Source organism: Numida meleagris, chromosome 25 (assembly GCF_002078875.1).
Source record: "Numida meleagris isolate 19003 breed g44 Domestic line chromosome 25, NumMel1.0, whole genome shotgun sequence".
Classification (NCBI taxonomy): domain Eukaryota; kingdom Metazoa; phylum Chordata; class Aves; order Galliformes; family Numididae; genus Numida; species Numida meleagris.
The window spans coordinates 4,384,240-4,406,421 of NC_034433.1; the positions used below are offsets into that span (position 1 = coordinate 4,384,240).

Sequence of the window (22,182 nt, forward strand, 5' to 3'; positions counted from 1 at the left end):
CCCAGCACCCCGACATCGGCTGCCGCGTGCTAGGGCCCGAGGGTCCCACCCCAGCACTTACCAGGAAGCGGACATCATCAAAGCCGTTCAAAAGCAGCTTACTCTCGTACTGCTGCAGGCCGATGGACTCCAGCCACTCCCCGACGCTCTGCTCCAGCATCCGTGAACCTGACGAGAGAGGAATCGGCAGACGCTTGAAAAGGGAAAAACTGTTAAGGCGGTAGCAGCGGCACTCTGAGGAAGACAGATGGCATTGCCACATCATAGTCATTACCATAAAGAAACTCAAAAAATTATGCTCAGAGTACAATAAATGGGCTGGCAGACAATTCCTCCTGTGCGCACAGAGCATGGACAGCAAGCTTCCAGCGCCTCCAAAGGCTCCGGCTCTAATTGTATCCCAGTCAGCGCTCAGAGCGAGAAACCCCGCGCCCGAGCAAAGCGTCCTGGGAGCAGGGCATCACACGCGCTGCTTGCAGGGCTCGGGCGAGTTCCTTGCCAGGCAAACGCACAAAGCCCAACCCCACGGGGACGCGGGTCCGCTCCTTGGTTCATCGGAAGGGGCGGGCGGAGGGCGGCCAACGTTCGGCCCCAGCACTCCCCGCCGGGCGCAGCTGCGAGGGCGGCTCAGGATCGCTCAGCGCTGCGCGGCTCCTCGGCTCCACGCGGCTTCGGGCGCTGCGGGCCAGCAGGGAGGGCCGGGCACGTCGCAGGCACAAAGCAGCTAGAGAGAAAACGCATCTCCATGCAGCCGAGACACAGAACACACACGGCGGAGGTTCGGGAAAGCAGCAGAAGCCAGACTAGAGCAGCTGTCCACAGGAAGACATGCAAGACAAAGAAAGCACACAAACTGCAGCAGAAGATAAGAAGGGCTTATACTTTTTTTCCCCAAGCAGTCCTGAAAGAGGCAAACCATGGTAAGGGCTTTTTCTCTCCGTTACTGCCTTAGGAGAAGCAGAGGAGCGAGCGACCCCGAGCATGAGTCCGAGGGTCCCGGCACTGTCATGTCACCGCCTATCCGGATGCGTGGCACCTGGGCACGCTGCTCGCGCCGGGCTGGCAGAGCACGACTACGCCGCTGCTTGGGCTGGCAGCCAGGGAGACAGAGGAACCAGTGCACCCAGTGCTGCCAGCTGCTTGGTGCACGCTTGTGTTTGCCCTTCCTTCATGATCTTCAGCTGAGCGCGGCGCTTCAGCTCAGCCTGGCTCAAAGGGGCAGCAGCTCTGGAGAACGAGGCATTTCAGCTCCTTGCTTCCAACCCACGTCCAAACAAAAAGAGACCAAGTGCGAGCACACCCTCTGCTCTTCCTGCAGCAGCTCAAGTCCGAGACGTGCCCCAGCAGCTCCTGGCAGCCTTTGGTAAAATGAGGATCTTTCTCACAGCCCGCAGCGGCTGTACAGACAAGCTTCCCTCACCCCTAGGAATAGAGTCCAGGGACTTGTTACTCTCCTCTGCAGAAGCTTAAGAGATGACAAGAAAAGTTCAGAGATCTCCTTTTCACCAGGGCATTTGCTATGCAAGACAGGAGGATTTTCTTCAGGCTGCTTAGCACGTCCGTGTTTCAAGGGTATACGAAAACAAAAAGATGATCAAGAAAAGAAAAAAAAAAAAAAAACACCCAACACCGAGTTTGCTTTCTTGCTTCAAGCTTCAGGTCACCTGCAGCTGCGTGGCACCCTCCGAGCCGTCCTTCCACCCCCGCCCACTGCAATGGCTGCACGGCGCGGAGCTCACGGCGCTGCCTGGAGCTGCTTGGGGTACGGGATCCTGCTGCTCCAGGCGAGCCGGGTTCAGGAGAGCCGGCCAGCCCTCCCGGTGCACGCTGCAGCACGAGAGACGCGGAGATCACAAAGGGCTGCCGTGTCCCTCCCCTAACGCAGCCTGTGCAGAAGGGCAGCAGCTAAACCTGGAATTGCCGTGCCAAGCTCTGGCTCGCCCGGGCTCTCCATCCTCCCCTCCCGGCGGTTCCTCGCGGCACGCAGGCAGCCCGGCAGCCACGGCCCTTCGCCGGCGACCGCGCGTCCTCGCAGAGCTGCAGCAGGGCTTTGTCTGAAGGCAGCCAGCTCCACGCTCGCCGCTCCGCTCGCGGTCCTGTCTCCTGCTCTCGCATCGCCTGTCCCTCCCTTCTCTCCATCCTCTTACCCCTCCCAGCTTTTCCATCCAGAAGCCGCAGGAGAGGGGAGGGAGCCGGCAGCTTTATCGCTCTCCAGTGGAAATGACTGACTTCTCCATGTCTGCTCGGTGACGGACTGCATGGCTCGGGTTTTCAAAGAAATGATGTTACAGGTCCGCTCTGACGGTTCCAAGTGATTTGTGGCTGCGTGAGCATTAATTTATCGAGAGGGAGGTGAGGAAACTGCCTGCTGCCTGTACAGCATTTCTGGAGGCAGTCGGGGTATTGGCAGGGGGAACGAAACCACAGCAGCTCCTTCCCCTGAGCACCTGAATTCGCTTTAAAAAAATATTATTTACTCTACTTCACCTTTTGTACACTCATAAACGCATTTCTGCTTTTAAAGGAGAAAATCTGCAGTTACGCCAAATGCAGGCTTCCTGGTTTAAAAACCACTCCAAATCAAGGGAAAATGAACGGGGCTGTTTGGAGAGGGGAATGGAGGGGTTAACTGTGCAAAGAGAAAGAGAACAGATGCCCCAGACAGCCCTGACTAAAGCCAGAAAAGTCTATGATACGTGCATGCCACGAGGATGACATGGGAGCAGATCACTGCCAGCCTCCATGCCCCCAGCAAGAGCCTGGTCACAACTCCTGGTTAAAATAAACTGCTCTTTCCCAGCCAAGTCAGCTCCTTCCTTCTCCTCCCGCTCCAAATTTCGGGAATCCTGCCTTTAAAAGGCCACACGGGGCGCTGGGGAAGGGGAACGGTGCGCGGAATGTAGTTAGAAATGATTAAAAGTTGCAGAAAAAAAGCAAGGCAAGCCATTTGGTTCCCCTCGCAACGTTTCTCAGGTGACAAAGCACACCTCAAAGAAAACAGAAAAGGGACGGGGGCACGGTGGGCTCGGAGGGGTCCCTTTACACCTCACTATTTCCTTCAGGAAGGAGTAAGCGGGGCATGTCTGATGGACAGCATCACCCCAAGCGCTCACGAAAGCAGCTCAGCACAACCTGGTGTGCTCTGAAGACACCCAGCCATGCTTCGCCGGGAATAAAAGGCTGCAAGACCAAGCCAGCCTGGATGGAAGCGCTGTCCGCACACAGACACAAGGTGCAGAAGAAGCAAGGCAGGAGTTTGTTGCCACAGCTGGGGCTGATGAGCAGCTGGAAGTCCTTACACCTACAGAGGGGGCTATGAGCTCAGGCAGTGCATTAGGCGAGAAGGATGAAGCCATTAGTGCTATCAGATGCAAGAAATACAGCTGGCACCCAACTTTACTGGAAGTAAAATCCATTAGCCAAATGCAGGTCGCTAACATTTCTTCCCCTCTTGTCCAGCCAAACACCGGGCACGTTTCTCACGTCTCGGGCCAAGTGCAGAGGTAACTCACCAAGCCCCGAACATAACTGCTGCCCACGCAGCACGCCTCCTGCCTGCATCAGGCTCATTCACTGAGCACAACGCACTCAGCCCCTCAGTTCTGGGGACAGGAACGCTGCCTGAAGCCCTGTGACCCAGCCAGCAGCACACAGCTTGCTTTGCCAAGCCAGCAGCCCCCGCCCCACGGCTGGGAGGAATGAAGGGGTGAGCAGGAGCAGGCTGCTGGAGCTCAATACGACGTGTGACTGCGAAACAGAGGTGCACACAGACAGACTGAATGCAAACCTCTCTCCCCAGGCCAAAAAAACCCTTAAACAAGAGTTAAGGATCCAATATCCTTAAGAGATGCTGTTCCTTGATCCTCTGTCATCCCAGAAGCATTTACCAACACGCATCTGATGGACCTCCTTCCCCCTCACCTACACCACCCCAACATCAGGACTCAGCTGGAGAAATACACCTGCAAGGCTTCCTTACGTGTTCCAGCAGGAAATCAGGGGCTGAACCTGCTGGGTTATTGGGTTTACACAGCACAGGTTTGGGAGCAGGCTGGCAGTTCTGTTACGCCATTTTACAGAAGAGGGACTGGGGGCACAGAAGTTTGCCTGGATTTGCAAGGGGCACAGCAGGGCCCGGGCCTCGTCCCAGCACAACTCCAAGGTCCCCTGCTTCTCCTAAATCCAAGGCAGTTGTGTGTGATAACTGCTTGTGTGCACAGACCCAAGCGCACTGAGCTCCGCAGCAGCTGCCAAACAAGGCGCTGAGCCTCCACAGGCAAATCAGCGATCCCAGGCACAAAACGAGAGTCAGGAGCCCCAGGGCCCTCAAAACCCATCCAATTTTGGAGATGAGAGCACAGCTGGGAAGCTCCCTGCAGCTTCCCTCATGCTGGCGAGGCGATCCGATCCATGAGAACAGCCCTAGCAAACTCCTGAGCAGCAGAAGCGAAACAATGCCAGAAAACAGAAGGGTCGGGCTGCGGGCAGCGCTTTGACCTCACGGCAAGGGGCTGGCAGAGCAACCCCGTGTTCACAGCGAGGGAAAGGAAAGCACGGCTGCAGATCTGCATGCAAGGGAGCCCGCCCCGAGCACGAGGCAGCTCAGCCGTGGGGATACGCTGCGCGAGGAGCGGGCAGCTCGCGGCTCTGCCTGCGCCGAGCCCGGTGTCCATTTTGCTGCCAACCCTGCACAGCGGCAGCTTTTGCTGAGGTGCAAGCTCCTCCTCTCCCCTCCATGTTAGACCTCTTCACTAATGATATCGATCAATCACACGCGCTGCGACAGCTACAGCCCACGGTGGGGAGGGGGGGGGGCTTGGCAGCAAGCTGGGTGCTGAGCGGTTGCTGTAGGATTCGACCAGAACCCGCACGCTGCGTCGCAACCCTGCAAAGCCCTTTGGCCCTGGGAGACATAAGCCCTCACCCTCACCAGCATTTAGGGCAGGCAGGGGTTAACCCCCCGCTGGGAGTGCATGGGGGTCCCTCCTCACCAAAGCAAAGGCCCAAGTGACAAATGGATCGAGATAAGCTTTACTCTGGCAGGCGTGAGCTGCATCTGCAGATGCGTATTAGCATCTCATCAGCGGGAGACGCTGCCCACTCGGAGCAGTTTGGAGGTGAGAGATGCGGGAGGACACGGTCCCTCGTGGTGCAGCTCTCCTGCGTCCTCCAGGAAGACAAACAAGCTGAGTTCTGCTTTTGTCTTTGCTCCCGATTAAAGGCAGAGAGAGGAATTCACTCATCAAGTACAGGGGAAGCTCCTCTGCCGCAGGCAGCCTTGTTTAGTGCAGGACCTGCAGCTGAGCTTGGAACAGCCTGGCATCACCCACAGCTGGGAGCGTGGCAGACTGACCCCATCCGAAGAACGCAGCCACACGACAGCCACGCTGACCTGCAGCTGGCACCTGCCCGGCCCTGCTCCCAGCGGTGCTGGGAAGGAAGATCCCCCCAAGAGATCCAGGAGCATCTGGAGGAGGCTGCGGCCCCAGGCAGGCAGGGCAGCTCCTGGCTGCTCACGCAGTGGCACGTGGTCAGTGTCCCAGAGCACAGCTCTGAGCCGCCCTCACCGGCGGAAAGCATTTCCTATGTCAACATTTTCAAGGCTCGGGTTCTCTGAAACCCTTGAGCAGCACATGATCATCAGCCCCCCTCGGTCCCCAGACAGCAAAGTTCACCGGCATCCATTTAATCAAGCTCTGCACGCCGTGTCTCACTACAAACAGCCCCGTTTCAAAGGCTCCATTAAAGCCAAGCAATTATCTCCTCCTTTGAAGCCCAGCACTCACTCCATACGCTGACAACCCGCAGCTCCGCCGGAGGCAGCGGAAGGAACAAGTTCCTCGCCCAGCTGCTGCATCCCAGAGTGGAGCTGCATCTTGGGGAGAGAAGAATGAATCCTGCGGGGCAGCTCGGCTGGGTAGAAGTGCTGGACAGCTGGCTGGGAAGAGCTGGGCTGCTCCCCGGCCTGTGCATGGGACAGGGGCACCCCACTGACATCAGAGCCTCCACCAGTCCCACTTCCCCTTCCTATGCACTTTCCTCGAAAGAAAGAACAAAAATTACGGGACAAAAGTACTGCCAGCGTTGGGTGGGAGGAGGCAGAGCTGCAGCAGGCTCTTGTTTGGCACACGGAGCCAGGACACGCCAGCAGGTCGCTGCAGGAGCAGCGGAGGAAGATTTTTTCAATAAACTTGAATGCAGCTCTGCATCCTGAAGCCAAACTCAGGGCGAGCAGCTCTATTCCCCATACCCCAGCCTCCTCTACTTACAACATTTATGAAAATGAAAGTGTTTTAACCCAGAATCATCTCCCGCCGCTCCGATGCTGCATTGCGGAGATAAGAGTTATAACATGGCTGGAGGAGAACGCCGCTCTGTTTGAGGAAAATCAATGCACTAAATGACACCAGGATTCCTCCCTCACCTTGGCTCGTGGAAATCTCAGACAGCAAAGACAAAAGGCACAGCCCCGTCATCTCACGCGCCATTAATAAAACCAATACAACCGTGTGCTTCAAGGTCATGGAAGCACAGAGGTAAGAGATGTACCAAAAAATAACGTGACGAGTCGTATCTGCTTTGAAGCAATGACAGGGCATCTGGATTTTCACGGGTGGAAAGCTGGGGAAGAGGCCTTAAAATATTCCAGCAAACACATTTTATGGGGGAGTCTGTCCAGAGCTGGAAACTGACCCTAAAGCCCATGTTAACCCTAATTACAGGGCTGGTTTGCTTACCTCCGTGCTGACTTGTAAGACATTCAGGAGACTGCAATCAGGATATTTTTCATCTCCTAATCCAACACAAAACTGTGCCACGGCACTGTACAGATGACAGACCTCCTGATGGCTAATTTTAGGCGCTCCCTGGAGCAGCTCACTCAAGGCTGGAGCGCCCAGTGCTGCACTGCATGTGGCCGAGTGCCACGTCAGGCTGCTGACAGAGCTGGGATGTGGATGCTGAAGCCACCTATTGTGCCCTGGTGTGAGTCACGTCGGGGTGGCACCTGGGTGCATGGGGACATTGGAAGATTAAACACTCCTTCCCCTTTTGTTTGGCCTGAGCACGGAGGAAGAAAGGGCAACAGACCCCTCCGCTGGGTATGGGACTCTAAAAGTAATCCACACAACAGATCCAGGACTCTTAAACACACAAAATGCTGCTGTAGATATAAAAAAATGCTGACTGCAGTCACTCCGACACAACTCAAAGCACAGAACCCGATCCCATCCTCTGAGGGCTGAAAACGTTTTGTGAGCCTTACGGAACACAGCACACGGGTGTGGAGGGCTGTCAAGAGCTCTGCTCACATCTGAAGGGACAGATCCATGCTTACGTAACAAAAAAAAAGCGCATCTTGCTGCTGCATTATGCAGCAGAAACAAAAGCGAGCTTGTCGTGGGGATGGTGAGACCAGCCAACAGGCAAACACGCGGCGGCTCCGTTTCAGAGTGACTGCTTAAAGAAAGTTTTGTTGTTATCCAGCAGAGAAGAGCAGGAACTCGAGACAAACGTATTTGGAGAGGCAGGAGAGAGCTGTAAGCAATTGGCCCAACTTTCTTAGCGGCTCTGTTGGGAACAGTAACTGGAGGAGTTCAGCGTTAGCAGAGCTTTCTGCCCCCTGGGTATCGGCTGGAGCCCTTACACCTCTCAGCTGCAAACGGAATCTTTTGGTACGTGCAGAACTGATCTCCCTCCTACACATCAAGCAAACACTGGTGGGGATGTGATTGGGCTGTGGGAGCGGGGGCAATGAGCCACCCAGCCTGGAGCTGGCTTCATTGCTGCAAACTCACAGATCTGCACAGAACGCGTCCCAGGCGCTCACAGCAGCCAGCCCTCCCCACCCGCAGGGAACGGCTGCAAGGAGCCGCTCCAGGTCCTGGAAGCCGCCGACAAAAGGGAAGGGGAGATGTGCTCAGCTGTGCTGGAGCCTTCCCTGTGGGAGCCAAGGCTGGGTCACAGGGCTCTGCAGGCAGCAGCCAGCACACGGCTGTGCTCCGGGAGAGGACACAAAGGCACACACGAAGCGGGTACGCTACCTGAGATCCTCTGCTGCTCCTGGGAGAAGTCGATGCCTTCGCCGATGGAGCTCATGATTTTCTCAATCTGCAAATAAAACAAGCACGTGCTGCGTTACTGACAGAGCCTCGGGAACGTGGGGAGGCAGCCCCCAGGGTTTCGCCCACCACGTGGCTGCTGGAGGGATCCAGGGAAGGCCGGTAAGGTAGCGCTGACCACAGGGCCCTGCCTGCACAGCCCTTCTCACAGGTGGGTGACTCAGAGAAGCTGCGATGCTACAGAGCCTCCCCTCCCACACCTTACCCATGCCTGAAAATAATCAGCTGCAAGAAACCCATCCCTCTGGAGCATAAACCTCAGGAGAAGAATGGGATCCCCAAAGCCCTCAGCTCTCCCTGCAGGAGGAGCACGCAGCCTCTCCCTTGCCCAGAAAGAGCCTGAAAAGAGATCAAGTTTGCAAAAGCGACGTGGTGGGGGCAAACACCTTAGCTACCCAGGAGAGGGAGCAAGAGACAACTCCATCCCTGCTCTGTGCAAACCACGGGATGGAGGCAAACCTCATGCAATTAAGACACGGCACAAACCACTGCCTGCAACGGTGTCTTTAAAACTGGACATAAATGACCGCACTTGCAAAAAACAAAGCAAACAAAAAGGTAAGGTTGTGTGAAAGTTGTCAGCGGGAACCTGGGGAAACTGGCAGTGACAACCACCAGGTTAATCCTGCTAAGGTGCAAGACTTGCTAAATCGCAGCTCAGTACGTCAATTCCGAATTTTTAATAGCTGAAAACATGAAACAATTAAAGCCCACTATTTTCCAGAGAGCAATGAGACCCTGGAGAGGCTCAGGTCTGCTCGCTTACCTCTGTCTCCGATCTACTACCAGGGAGAAAATAAAAACATAAAGAGCCCCCAGAGAGAGATTCCCAAGCAGAAAGCTCCCAGGAAAGCTTTCCTGCGAGGCTCGCTGCTGAATGCAAAGCTGATGCTCAGACCAGCGACAGAGGGCAACAAAATGAACCTCAGCTCTTACACAACTTTTTCTTCCTGGTCTTTCTGAGGACAGTTTTGGGGATGGAGGCTGAGTTGCCCTGGACCCTCTGCTCCCCAGCTGCCTGCACCCCAGGTGCCAGCAATAGCAGTGGGAGCTCAGGGCTGGGCAAACAGCAAACAGCAAACATCTGCAGGGGCTCCTGCCAACTCAGATCTGCAGTACAGTCCCTTCTTGTCCAGCACACGCTGCCAAAGGGCAACACAGAGCTAACAGAGTCACTGACAGAGCAGCGGGGCGAGCAGGCAGATCCCTGCTTCCATGGGAGGTGAAAAATGATGAAGGAGAATGGATGTGATAGCCCGGAACGTGAAGGCTTTGGCTTCCACGAGACAAGCCATTCAGAACTTCCATCAGAAACTGCAAGCTGCTTGTACAAGAAATGGGATTTGGAGCTCAAGTTTAAAAGGATGCAGTAAGAAAGAATGAGGCCACGTAAGAAGCAAAAATATCCCAATTCCAAGCGGACAAAGGCGGCACTTAAGTGACAAGCACAGAATGAAACGCGGGCAGGGCGGTTCGGCTCGCAGCGCTCGCATGGCCAGCCCCTTCCTCGGATAAAAACACATCCAGCCATTTACACCCACTGGGGATGAATACAATAAGGAGGTCCTAGAAGTGCAGCTTTGAGAACTGCAACAAAAGAAATAATCATCTTGTTTTCCATCTCAGCCAAAGGCTCTTCCATAAATCAGAGTTGCTGCGAAGCTGCTAAGTGTGGGGTCAGCTAAACTGCAACTGGTTAAGAGGAAAAAAATGGATTTTGCTGAGTTTTTCTTTTGACCACAACCGTGCCTGCTAACTCTTCTCCTCCACTGGAGGCATTTGTGGCATTCACCTCCACTCCATCAGCCCCGCTCCGCTCCACGAGCTCAGCTCTGAAGAGCTTTTCCAGTTCTCATCGCTTGGGACGGATCCTGAAGGACGTGTGAGGGATGCGGGAGCTTCTGCTTGGGCCTGCAGATGACACCAAATAACTGAAAAGCACTGATTGCCCCCTCTGTTTGTGGGGGAAGGTCACTGAGAGGGGCGACCTGAGGGTCTCAATGCACGTTTTTGCGGCCAGAACCACCTGCTTTAATTGCTTTTGCCCCTTCAAGCAGCTCTTCAGCAAAGCCTTGAAATTTCACGGCGCCCTTATGTACCACCAGCACATAAAGGCCGTGAAATACGGGAGGAAAACAGGGGATGGTGCAGAATAAACCTCATCTCCAAATAAGAGCGAGGGCTTTGGTAGCGCCTGCTTTAGCACTGCTGCTGAGCCCAGGCTGCGGCGGACGCTGGAAGCATCGCCCTCCCCACGGGCTGACACCACCACAAATCTGCTTCCTTCCTCGCCTGCGGTCATTTCCACAGCTGGATTCAAAGCACAGCTGAGCTGCGGCTGCCGGGACGAGCTGCCCAGGTTCAGTGATCGCTCTTCCTCGCGGGAGGGGTCGGCGCTTCCCAGGCACAGCCCCGGCTCTGACAGCTCCGTGCTGAAGGTGCGGGTGCTCTCGCAGCACTAAAACGCCCACCAACGTTTCCTCAAAAGCAGGGGATTGCCTCGTGCTCTGTAACACTGAATGGCAGCGGAAGAATCACGTGGCAGAGGATTACGTTCTGGGCTCATCCTTTGCTAAACACTGGGTCCATCCCCAGGCGGGCAATGCTGCAGCCAGAAGTGCTGCAACTCACAAAGCAATCCCGCTTCCCCCTCCCTCTGTGCCACAAAGAGCACCGCTGTCCCAAGCCCAACGCCAGCCCAGAAATCAGCACGTGGCTGATCATCTGGATCTGGGTGCAGAGAAGCTGCAAAGATACAAAAACAGGGGAGGGACGCATCCTCGTCCTCCACCCCTGGTCCTCAGCTGCACTCCGTGGCACTGAGATGGGGATGGGAGGGAGGATACCTTGCAAACAACACACGCTACCGTTTTTTTAGGCTGCTCTTTCCCAGTGGTTAATTATTTAAATACAAAAATACCGTGTTTAAATATAGTGCCGCAGCTCAGGCTTGGTTTTAGCCTGCACGCTCAGTTCCAATTTGTTTTGGCTTAACCTGTTTTTTTCCACTGAAGCGCCACGCATCCGTCTCCAAACAGGTTGCGTGTTTTTTTTCTTTCCTCCTTTTACATCCACAGAAATAAAGCCACAAGATCCCTTTGTGTTCTAAATTCACACAACCACACGCGTTACCCCTAATCCGGAGCGGTGCAGCAGGATCCACGCTCTGAAGTTCCTTTGGCCCACGAGCCCTGAGCAAAAACCCTACAAGGAAAGGAGGCAAAGCGACGCAAAGCCAAAATGCTGCGGGAGAAAGGAGGGCAGGGAGTGCTTCAGCAAACCCAAACAACAAGGGGTGCGATGGAAGAAGCTGCAGAGGTTGTGTGCACGGGCAGATTTGCACATCTGTTAAAGCCTTGCTGAAAAATAAAAATATCCCCAGAAAGGAGCTGGGTGCGGCCGAGCATCACCCTTGGGCTGGGAAGTGGTGAGTGCTTCCACGCAGGCAGGCAGCCACGGAAACATAGCAACTGGCCACTGACTCCAAAACAGAGCTCTATCTTAAAACAAACCACCCCGAGCAGCTGAGTTCTCATTAATGGGGGAAAAAGGCATTCGTTTGTAGAAGATGCATAGAAGCCGAGCTGGATGCTGGAGCTGGTCCTCCTGCAAGGCAGAGGACGTCCCGACCCCAGAGCCCTGCAAATATCCCCCCACCCCTCAGCACTCCAGGCAGAAGGACGCAATGGTCAGGACGCGAGCAGGAGACAAAGTGCTGCCCCACAACATCCCCTTCGGACAGCACTCTGCAGAGGGTGCCATGCAGCACAGGGGGCAAAAACGACGCCGCTCACCCAGCATTGATGCTATGGGGCTCTGCCCCCTGCCCTGATGGGTGGAAGCACGGTGGGATCCATATTCATTCGTCTTTTTTCCCCTCCACTAAAGTTTGGAGCCAGCAAGTCCATTGAGAGAGACAGAGGATGGCTAACAAGGGCCAGGGGGATTTGGTCACCAGAATCAAGCAGGGCTTCATGCAGTACGAGCAGCCTGCAGCCGCTCATTTGCATGCAGGGAAAGGGAGCTTCATGCAGAAAGCACAGCATCGGGCAGCGCTCTGCTAGCCTGGCTCTCACCCCGGTCTGGGGGCATCTGTATGCTACAGGAGCCCTCTGGAAGGGGGGATGTAAAAACAAACCGACAGCAGAAAAGCCCTTAGATTCACCATCAATACAGAAGCACAAGTTTTGTGCTCGGTCTCCGCGCGCAGCATCAGTGATTCCCAAGGACACAGCAAGGTTGCCCTGGGAGGAGAGAAATAACACAGATGGGCATGTCAGCATCTGGGTAAGCAGCTTCTGCGGAGCTCTGCTCCCCCCGATGGGCCCCGAGCAGAGCTTCCCCCCACACACCCTCAGAGAATGGGCAAAGCCCGTGCTGCTCCGTCCCCAGCAGAGCCCCACGGCCGTGCCATGAGCCCCACAGAGGCTCTGGGAGGGAATGTAGGCTTCCTGCAGTCCCCATTTTCGCACGCCAAACATCGCCATCACAACCCACGCACGCCTCAGTGCACAAAGGAGAGCACTTCTGATGCTTTTACCCTGGAAAAAAAAGCAAAGCGTTCCGAGCTCAGGCCGGGGCACCGAGCAGCTCCAACCGAGTGTTTCCCCTCTAAATCCCCATAACAACTTCTGGCTTGCTCAGTTACACATAAGCAGAACGAGATGTAACGGAGCTTTGCTCTCCTGCTACCATGGGGCACTGTCTGTGCCATCACTGTACTGCACAGCGCAGTGGGGGTCTCCTCCAAGCCCTGCTGCTCCCCTCCCCGGCCCGGCTCCCCCCATGATTTGCTGTCTGGTGCTGCACACTGTTGCCCATCTCTTTCTGAGCTCTGCGTGGGGTCAGGACTTTCTGCTTCCCCTGAGGCTCCTTCCCAAATGGGCAGCTTCAAATCCCCGTCCTGCAGCTTCCCTGGGCACAGCACCCCGGCACAGCACAGGAACGCGGAGCAGCAGAGCGATTCAGATCAGTCTGTAATGAAATAAAGACGCACAAATGGCCGCTGTCGATGGTATCACTGCACCCTAATGACACCCTGCTGCAGAGGAATAATTAAGAATGTATCAGGATTCCCATTATAAATCCTTATTATTAAGGAGTTCATAACCTATGGTACGAAGCTGCCCAGGGCTAAACCTCAGCGGACGAGGCAGCAGCTCCACGAGCATAATTTTATTCCCAAAAGCTCCTCAGGGCTGGGTTTAAGGGTTATCAGTATTTGAAATGTCTGCAGTTCCAACCAAGTGTCAGGGGTTAAGGCTTCATTATTTCCAAGCTCCTACAACAGAGGGACGGGGGCACGCTGGGTTGAAAATGGGAAGAAAACCCAACCAGCTGCTTCTCCAGCTTAAAAAACCCCTTTGAGTGAAACAAGCACACCCCTGATTGCAAAGCAGTGAGCCTCGTTACAGCCCGACAGATTCACTGCAAGAAATAAAGACCAAAATAATAAGGATGCGTTGGGTCAGCGGGCAACACCGGCCCCGGGGCAGGGTGCTTCCAGCTCAGCACCACCGCCTCTCCCAGCTGCTGCATGGAGTTGCTAGTAAACAAGAGCTGGCTACTTGGGGGTTGCTGGGAGGAAAAAGAAAGAGCAGTTTTATCAGGATTTAGGAATTCTGTTGTTTTTTGTTTTTTTTTTTTAATTGCTGACTTGTGAAATCATCTCTTGAGGGATGCAGCAAGCAGTCCGGGCACACAGGGGAGCTCAGCGTGGAGCCACTGGTTCCAGCACCAGTTGCACCCTGAGCAGGGGAGGGCAGGATGACCCAAGAGCTGAACACAGCCCTTGGGAGCACCTCAAAATGAGCGCCCGTTACATTGCCACCACCAACCTCAAACCCAGTGCACGGCTACAGCATTCCCAGCTGACCCCTTCCCACCTCCCAGGCTGCTGGTAGGGCACTCCTTGCTCCAGCCCAGCTCCTCCTGCTGCTCATTTCAAGCTGAGACGACACGTGGTGAAAAGCCCCCAGCAGCAATGTGAGATGAAGCCCGTTGCATCTGACGTGCTGCTTCCCATTCATTAGCCACATCTTACAGCCTGCAGCCCAGCAAAGCGAGGCAGCGCAGCCCGAAACCTTCGGCACCATCGCAGTAATTGAGGCTCGACGTGACAACAGCGCAGATAACAACAGAGGAGCCAAACCCCAGGGAAAGGCAGGCGGCTTTCTGCAAAGCCAACGCGCTGCAGGCTCAAAATGAGAGCACTCGCAGGCAGCAGAGAGATCCTGCGTGCAGACATTCATCTGGGAGACAATACAACAGGTGCAGCCTTAACGAGCAATTAGGTCCTGCCTGCTCCGCTGTTTATCCCGCTGATGCAAAGGACAGATGATCTAAGGCGCTTTCTCCCAGAAAAGTCTTTGGTTCATACATGACTGATATTATGAACTGCTGTTTCATCGCTGCACGTGGAGGCACGGGGTGGGTGGAAGGGACCTCACAGTTCCTGCAGGACTCAGCGATAAATGCAGGCATTTTCCAGCTCAGGTCTCGGGGAAACTCCTCTGGATCCAGATCAGGGACTGCTGCTTCATCCCACCTGCAGCCTCTGCTTTCGTCCAAACACCGAAGTTACAAATCCAGGAATTCACAGCGTGCACTTGTATTTCACAAGCAGTGTGTCGTGGGTGGGCAGTTTCAGAGCCCCCTCAGCATCTCTGATTGAAGTCCGCAGCAAAGTCGGATGTCACCATGTCAAGAAAGCTGATGGACACCAAACGAGACAACGCGTGCGCTCAGGAAAATGGGACGGCTGCATGCTGGCTACTTTGAACTCACCGTAAGAAAGGCAAAGATGCCTTAAGAACACTGGGGCAATTCAGATCCCCACAGCTATGTTTCCTGGCCAGAGGCAACGTGTTAGGTTCCTGCAGCACAGGCGTGCTGCACAGCGTGGTCAAGCCAGCTTCAGAGGCTGCAGAAGGACTGCATACATACACACTGTGTTAAAATACTTCTGAAGGGCTCTGAGATGCTCTGTAAAGTGGAAGAGAATATAAAGAAAGACTGAACAAGGAATGCCTGGTCTTTACATTCGCCTTTCAGACCAGAACTCCAGCTGACAAGGCTGCTACGCTGGCTTCATTGGCTCAGAATGCTTTGTTCTCCATTGGTTTACAGCAAACTTGAACTGTGGAAACACAAGTGTTCACAAGGGTAATGAGGGTGGAAGAAATCTTGCCACTGGGGGCAAAGGGAAAAGAAACGTCCAGCACTGAGGATGATAAGAATTCCTGACCTTAGCACAGGAAAAAGGAGAGGAAATGTTGGGACCTGGAGACAATAGAATAATCAGCTCATTAACTAAGACAACTGAGATCCTGAAGGACACATTTGTTTAGAGTAGCAGAGATCAGGATAAAAACACGGAGCATATCACTTCTTTTCCCATAACCAAAGTACCACAACACATTACAAAGGAGCCAAGGGAAGACTGGAAGGAACCTTAGGAGCAAGGAGCCAGCTCGAGGCAGGGGATGTGGGCTGAGGAGCACAACAGGCGCCCTGGGGCTGGGAACAGCCCATTCCTACAGCTCAGAACCAGGGCACGAGTTCAAGTTTAAACACCAGAACCCAAAGAATACATCAAGTTTTTAGGAGGTGTAGGCTGATGGCAAGGATGGAAGGAGGCAGGACCATCCTGGGATGCCTCAGGACAGCCTGCAAGCTGTAGGTGGTAGGGGCAAGGACGGGCCCAGCACGTGGATTTCCCAACTGCATCCATCACCTGAAACCCCGGTATCTGATCCACAGCGTTGGCCACACAGGAGCTGCAGCCCAGGAGGTGAGCTGAGAGCTTGTCAGAACAAGAAACCCTGAGCTTCTACAGGATGCAGTTTCACCAGGCACAAAATATCAGCTCTGCCCCTGAACAGCGAGGGGAAGATTTGCATTTCCTTCCAACACCAGCGTGCAGCTCTGAATTTCAACTTCTGAGAGTATTTTAAGGCAGTGGCGGGTTTGGCATCAAGAGCTTTCCTCAAAGTTTCACATCTTGATGCAAATACTCCTAATCCTCAACTCTAAGAGTGTAATTAAGGCAGTAATTCCACCGGGTGCTTAAGCAGCCAAGCCGTCCTGCCGAGGTGAATGGAACTCAAGCACCTCAAGCCACCCCGCTGCAGCACAGCCTTGACCATCGTGCTCCCCAGCTCTTCCAAACCCACGGCAGAATGCACCAGGGATGTGCAGCTCACTCCTAGGGAACATACAGCACAGGCTGCAATCGCTTGCAGGAGATGAGGACGGCCGTCCAGTGCCATAATTAGATACAAAATATTCATTAATTCATCAGCTAACTCACTTGGGGGAAGAAAAGAGGTGGACTGAGCATTTCATTTTTTTTTTTTAAAAAGCTTAAAAAAAAAAAAAGCATGTTTTATTCAGCTCCCCCAGCTTCTTCTGAAGCAGGCTTAATCTTCCTGAAAGAGCTGAAGACACAGCAGCCACCTCGCTTTGTGCAGCCGATGCTGGAACCCTTTGAGCCGTTCATCGCAAATTCAGCACTGGAGCTGCTCACTTGATGGCAGAGAGCTGGGAGAGGCGACGTGGGGCTGCGGGGAGCCAGGTCTGCAGCTCCTTCTCAGCAGCACGCCTCGTGCCCTGCCCCCAAAAAGGGTTCCCAAATCATTTGTCTCACCGATACCTCCAGTCCCATCCGCCTCCAACCTCATGGTGCTGTGTCTGCGTGCCGACCGGGTCAGCTCAGCTGACCTCCAGGACAAACAGAGCCCAACTGATCCAGTGTGCGTGTTCAGTGGCTTTCACTCATCCTGCAAAAAGCAACGCTGCGTGGGACGCATCTCCCAGATACCTGAAATATTGCTTTTAGGAGCCTGGCAGCATGGCAGGGGGTGGGGAGCACAGCCCTGCTCCTCTCCAGCCATCGCTGCCCCCCGGGGCCACTGCAGCAGCACTAATTGCTCTCGCTGTCAGGAGCCGCTTCCCCAAGGAGCAGAGCAGTTCCCTGATGAGCTTTAGCAGCAGCGTGGTCGGGCTCTCTCCTCCAGCACAGCCGAGCTCAGCTGCCCGAGGAATAGAAGGATCCGGAACTGCAGCAGGAGAGAAGGAATCATTTCACACCTCAGCCTGGCTGAAAGCCATCAGATTGTATGGGCCCAGAACAAAGCACGGCTCTTGTGCATCCCCCAGCCTTCGTTGAGCTGCTGTCAGAGGTGCACGCGTTGCCTTTCACCCAGGAAGGCTCATGGGTCAGGGGAGAGCAGCTCAGCCCCCCTGGGACCGAGCCCTGCCAGGTGTGCTCACCTGCAGCAGCACCTGCAAACGGACCCAGATGGATGCACAGAGCAGGCTGGCAGCAGGGATGAGCCCTGCTCCTTCAGGAACACAAACGCAGTTTATTCTCCTATGCAAAATTCATGGTGAGCGATGCCGGCTGCGTGCTCATCTCGCAGCTGCTCAATATTCATGAGCCACTTACACCAAACAAATTCATCACTTCAGCCCTCCGCCAAGTTCGGCAGGACTCCAGCACCTCTGCAGGGCGGTGCTCTGCGTTGCACATGGCTCCTCTCCCCAGCCTCACTTCCCAGGCAGCAGAAGGAGCACGTTTTGGTCCTCACCTCCCTCAGTCCTCCTCCGCTCCCTGGGCAATACATCGCTGTTTGCTTTGCTGATCTTTCTGCTTGCTTACAGCATCTGGGGCCATGGTGCGTGCTCCTCTGCGGCACGGAGCTGAGAGCCGGGCCAGGACCTTGGAGCTGCTCCTCGCTGCAACAGGGAGCGGGGCCGAGTGCTGCCAAGTGAATCACTCCTTCCCCAGCCCACCCTTCTGGCAAAGCCACGCCACCTCCCACTTCCAACAAAGGGCATTGGCAGCGCTCGGCTGCAGGGCTGTGACCCTTCCATCCGAGCAGCAGATCTCCCTGTGCATGCTCACCCACGGCCCAGAGCAATGCCAGCTCTGTCACAGATCATCTGTCCACAGACACAGCCGGGTCCCTCCCCGTGCCCCCACGCCCGGAGCAGACACCTATTGCTGGCTGTGGGCAGAGCCCTTCCTTGTTTGCTGCAGCTCTGCATGGATCGCTTTCCTCCTTGGTTGCCTGCATAAAGACTATCAAACTGAACAGAACAACTCCTATAAATCTGCCATTGTTCCCCCGAACACAGAGGCAGAGCAGCTCCAAGGTTTTGCTAGCCGGGGAAATTCCGAGGCTGCGAGTCACGTTGAACTCAGAGCAGCTGCATTACCCCATTCAGGGAACTAATTAAGCCTCCAGCAACATCACTTCTGCTTATGTTTAAATCTCATTGTTGCCATTATGACCGGCCAGATCGGCCCCATTCTGCACATACAAATCACTGCAAAAAAAAAAACAAAACCCCAAACGTTCCCCGCAGGTGCAAGCCCACCACTTCTCACCGCCAGCCACAGGAACCTCACGATATTCTATAGCAAGAAGCGGCCTGGCCACATGAATCACCAACGAGCAGCAGCTCCCTTCTGTGCTATACAAAAACCTGCTCTGCTGCATGAAGCGTGCCCCTCCTGCCAACAGCATCACTGAGTGCAAGTGCTGCACGTGCACCAGGAGGCAGAGCGAGGCCGTGCACGCTTCTGCACGGAGCCTTTAGGTACTGAAGAGCAAAGCAAGTGAAAGGCGATGAATCACCAGCTGCTGGCTTGTCTCGCTTGTTATGTTCAGCTTAGCACAGCGTTTTTCAGCGGGGGCCAGGATATTCTTCCCATCTCACAGATGGGGAAACTGAGGCAGAGAGGAGGGAGACTCGTCCGGGATCACTCGAGGAGGTGTGTGATAGCTGGGAGAACCCAGGGCAAATCTAGCCACAGGCTGCTGCTACAAAGCGGCTCCGCGAGGTGTTCAAATTACACCAGAAAGTGGGAAAACATGTAAAACCATCAGGTTTTGATCGCACGAATATTTTCACATTTGACCCACTCCACTGCAGACAGATGGGAATTTTTCACATTCTTTCTAAATTTCCTCACCTAAACACGGCGGGAAGGAAAAGCAGCTTTCCCTCCTGTGGCTCGTTAGGCGGCACGGGCTGGAAGCGACGCTTTCTGTTTACAAGCAGGGAAGCAGATTTGCAGGCTCCGCTCTCCCAGCAGCGGAAGCCCAGGCACGCTGAGCTCTGACCCCTGCTACCAGCAAAGCCGTGCAGCACTGCAAAGCCAGAGGCTCCTTTCCCTTTCAACATGTGCTGTAAACAGTTTGGTGAGGCATGGAAAGCGCAGGGAAAGCTCTCTGCTCCTTTCAGAAGTGCCTTCCGTTACAGGACCTTTCGCTAACAGCTGCGGTGCAACGAACCCAGCTAATTAGCAGCAAAGCCTCTGCAATCCAAACACCTGCAGAGGAAAATACGGGTTTGGAGACACGTCAGGGGGAGAAAGCGCGTGGACTGAAGGGTGGGCTCGCGCCGAGGAACGATTCCCACTTTGCTTTTGTCATGGTGGAATACCCCCATCTTCCACCAAACGTGATTTGATCGCAGGGTTGGGATCAGAGAGGCAGCTGAGCCTCTGTCAGCACACGAGGGGCAGGCAGGGGGCACAGCCATCCCACGGGGCAGCCATCCCCCACCGCCACGAGCCCGGCACACACAGCCCTGACCCCCAGCACACGCCGGGGCCATGTATTTCCCTTCAGTGTACAAAGAGTGGTTCATGTGAGCTTATCTCTTCCGCAGCGCCGCTGCTCTACCAGCAGAGAATCATCTCCAAAGAATGTTTCAGTAATGCTGCGGTGCTGGATTTCAGAGGGACACTTAATCTCGCCCGAGTGGTTCACTAGGGCCAACTTTCTGAGCATGAAATATTTAACTATCCATAGGCCTCCCAGACTACAATAAAGTGCCTTCTAACAAGCCTCCAAAATAACCATGTGAAGTAGGAGCTATTACATACATTAAACAGCTCAATTACTCTCTGCTCTCCAACTCTGTAAGCCCAGGACACAGCTCAGCCCCAGCAGCAGGGACCCAGACACAAAACCTCCGCTCTAAATTCTGGGGGTCTAAAGGGGAAGAATTGGGAAGAGGGGGTCAGCACGAATTCACGAGGATCACAATTATCAACACTCCCCCATTCTGGGGGTGTTAAACTTATCTGGCTTGCCTACAAGAAATCAAGCCCTACGTTTAAGTAACTTAAAACCTTAGAAAAGCCCCCAACTCCTCGCAGTTCTGCTTCTCCCCGCTCCAATTAAGGTTTTAAACGCCAGAAGAGAAGTTTAACCACTTACAACACAGCATTTCCCTGTGGAAAATGAGATGTGAGCTAGTAAAAGCAACACAAACCATCCAGGACCCCCTCTGAAGGCCAAGGCAGCGGAGAGGAGCTCACGCTGCACAGATTCATCCCTGGCACAGCAGCTCTCCAGCAAGCTCAGCCTTACCTCATCCCACTCCGAAGCAAAGGAAGGCGACTTCTCCAGCCTCTTCTTCCCGGTGCTGCAGTTGGAGAGCGATTCGCTCCGGCTCCCCATGGCATCGTCCTCTGTTGGGGAGCAGGTCAGGAGGTCGGAGTCCGATTTGGACAAGCTGCGGCTGAGCTTGAGCTCGGCTTTGGGCTTGCTCCCCGGGTGGGCTCTGCCCGCAGCACCACCTCTGTCCCCCTCGCCCTCGGCACCGCCGGGGTGCTGGAGCACGTGGGGCGTGCCTACAGTCTCAGGATCCGCCCGGTTGACGTGCGTGTGTTGGACGGTTGCGTAGATTGCTTTCTGGTTTTGGTCTGGAGAGCCGGTCGGTGCTGATGCGGAGGTAGGTAAATCAGCATCCTCCAGCTGCATAGCAGGTGGGTGGCTCGCTGCTTCCACGCCTCCCTTCTCCGCGGAGGAAACGAGCCTGAAAGGGTCCTCGCTTATTTCACAGATGGGGGAAGAACCGTGAAGCAACCCCGAAAACTGCTCCGGAACCTGGATGTCCTGGGCGTCCGTAGAGTCCTGGCTGCGGGCGCCGCTGCTCCTCCTGTGGTCTTCAGGGGGATGAAAGCAGAGAATGGAAAAAAAAAAAAAAAAAGTTAAAAACATGGAAGAAGCTGCGAAATTCCAGCTCTCCCCCTGCCCTCCCTCAGCGAGGGAGGGAGAGATAAAGAGAGAACAGTTCCGTATTGTTCCGCGTACTCAACTTGTACCCAAAGTCGTGGCATTTATGAAATTCCAAACACTGGCCTGATTTATGCAATCTGGCAGCTCTCCGTGTTGTTTTATTCCTGTTAACACTAACTATCAGGCCTTGCTATATAAGGCTAAGACAAGTGCTAACTATATCCTGCAGAGAGAGCAAGCGAGGTAGGAGAAGCAGGGACGGAGCTCCTGGAACATCTGATACATTTCCATAAAGGCCAAAGTGTTATTTAGAGCAGCGCTCCCTGCTCTTGGCACGAGCTGCAGGGTGGGAAAAACTTCTGGACTGCAATCAACCTGCAAGTTCCAAAAGCTGCTCCCCAAAAACAACAATGCCTTCCTCCCTCGTGGTTTCCGAGTTTAACCTCTCCTCCTTACTCGGGGGAGAGAAATAAACAGTTTATGCAATAAAAAGCTCCGTCAGAAAGGCTCTCTGCTGCAAGCTAAGCACTGAACACAGAATGCTAATGCAGAGAGCTGCGTGCACGAGCGGCTGTCCCAGAAACGCGACGCTGTTACTCGGTTACCGCTGCGCTAACGTCCTCAGTATCAGGTAAATCATCAATAATTGACCAGTCCCAATTGCCAGGTGTGTGCACCGACATGTGTACTCACCTCGGCCAGGTTACACACGTGCTGAGCTGCAAAAGCAAAGGTTAGAAAACAAGGAAACGCAGCTTGCGTGGATCTGGGATCCCTACGTACCTGTCTGCGGCGGTTTGCAGATTTTAACCGCTTCTATTTACCGCCATAAACGCTTTGGTTGGAGGACAAATAAAAGCACACTGCAGAGGAGCAATAAAACAAAGCGCCCCAATAACGTGGCTCTGAAATATAAGGGGGATATCTGGACACGAAGAGGAAACCCCTCGGCTTGCAGCTCTCGGGAGCTGGCAAGGGAACGCTCATCTCACTGAGCGAGGCAAAGTGAACTAATCAATTCC

The 22,182-nt window shown here is 54.5% G+C and overlaps 1 protein-coding gene across 7 annotated transcripts in view; it reads right to left on the bottom strand.

Annotated features, from left to right (window-relative positions):
- The window catches only part of ANKS1A (ankyrin repeat and sterile alpha motif domain containing 1A), an 87,503-nt gene that overhangs the window by 22,637 nt on the left and 42,684 nt on the right, over nucleotides 1-22,182 (bottom strand). For 6 of the 7 annotated variants that reach the window (XM_021377080.1, XM_021377084.1, XM_021377086.1 and 3 more), the window contains 3 exons: nucleotides 20,510-21,087; nucleotides 8,043-8,109; nucleotides 62-168 (listed from right to left, as the gene is read on the bottom strand). In XM_021377080.1, the coding sequence (XP_021232755.1) occupies nucleotides 62-168; nucleotides 8,043-8,109; nucleotides 20,510-21,087 (752 nt within the window). Of the gene's footprint in view, nucleotides 1-61; nucleotides 1,571-8,042; nucleotides 8,110-20,509; nucleotides 21,088-22,182 lie in introns of those variants that run through there. The other variant, XM_021377085.1, reaches the window with a different exon arrangement.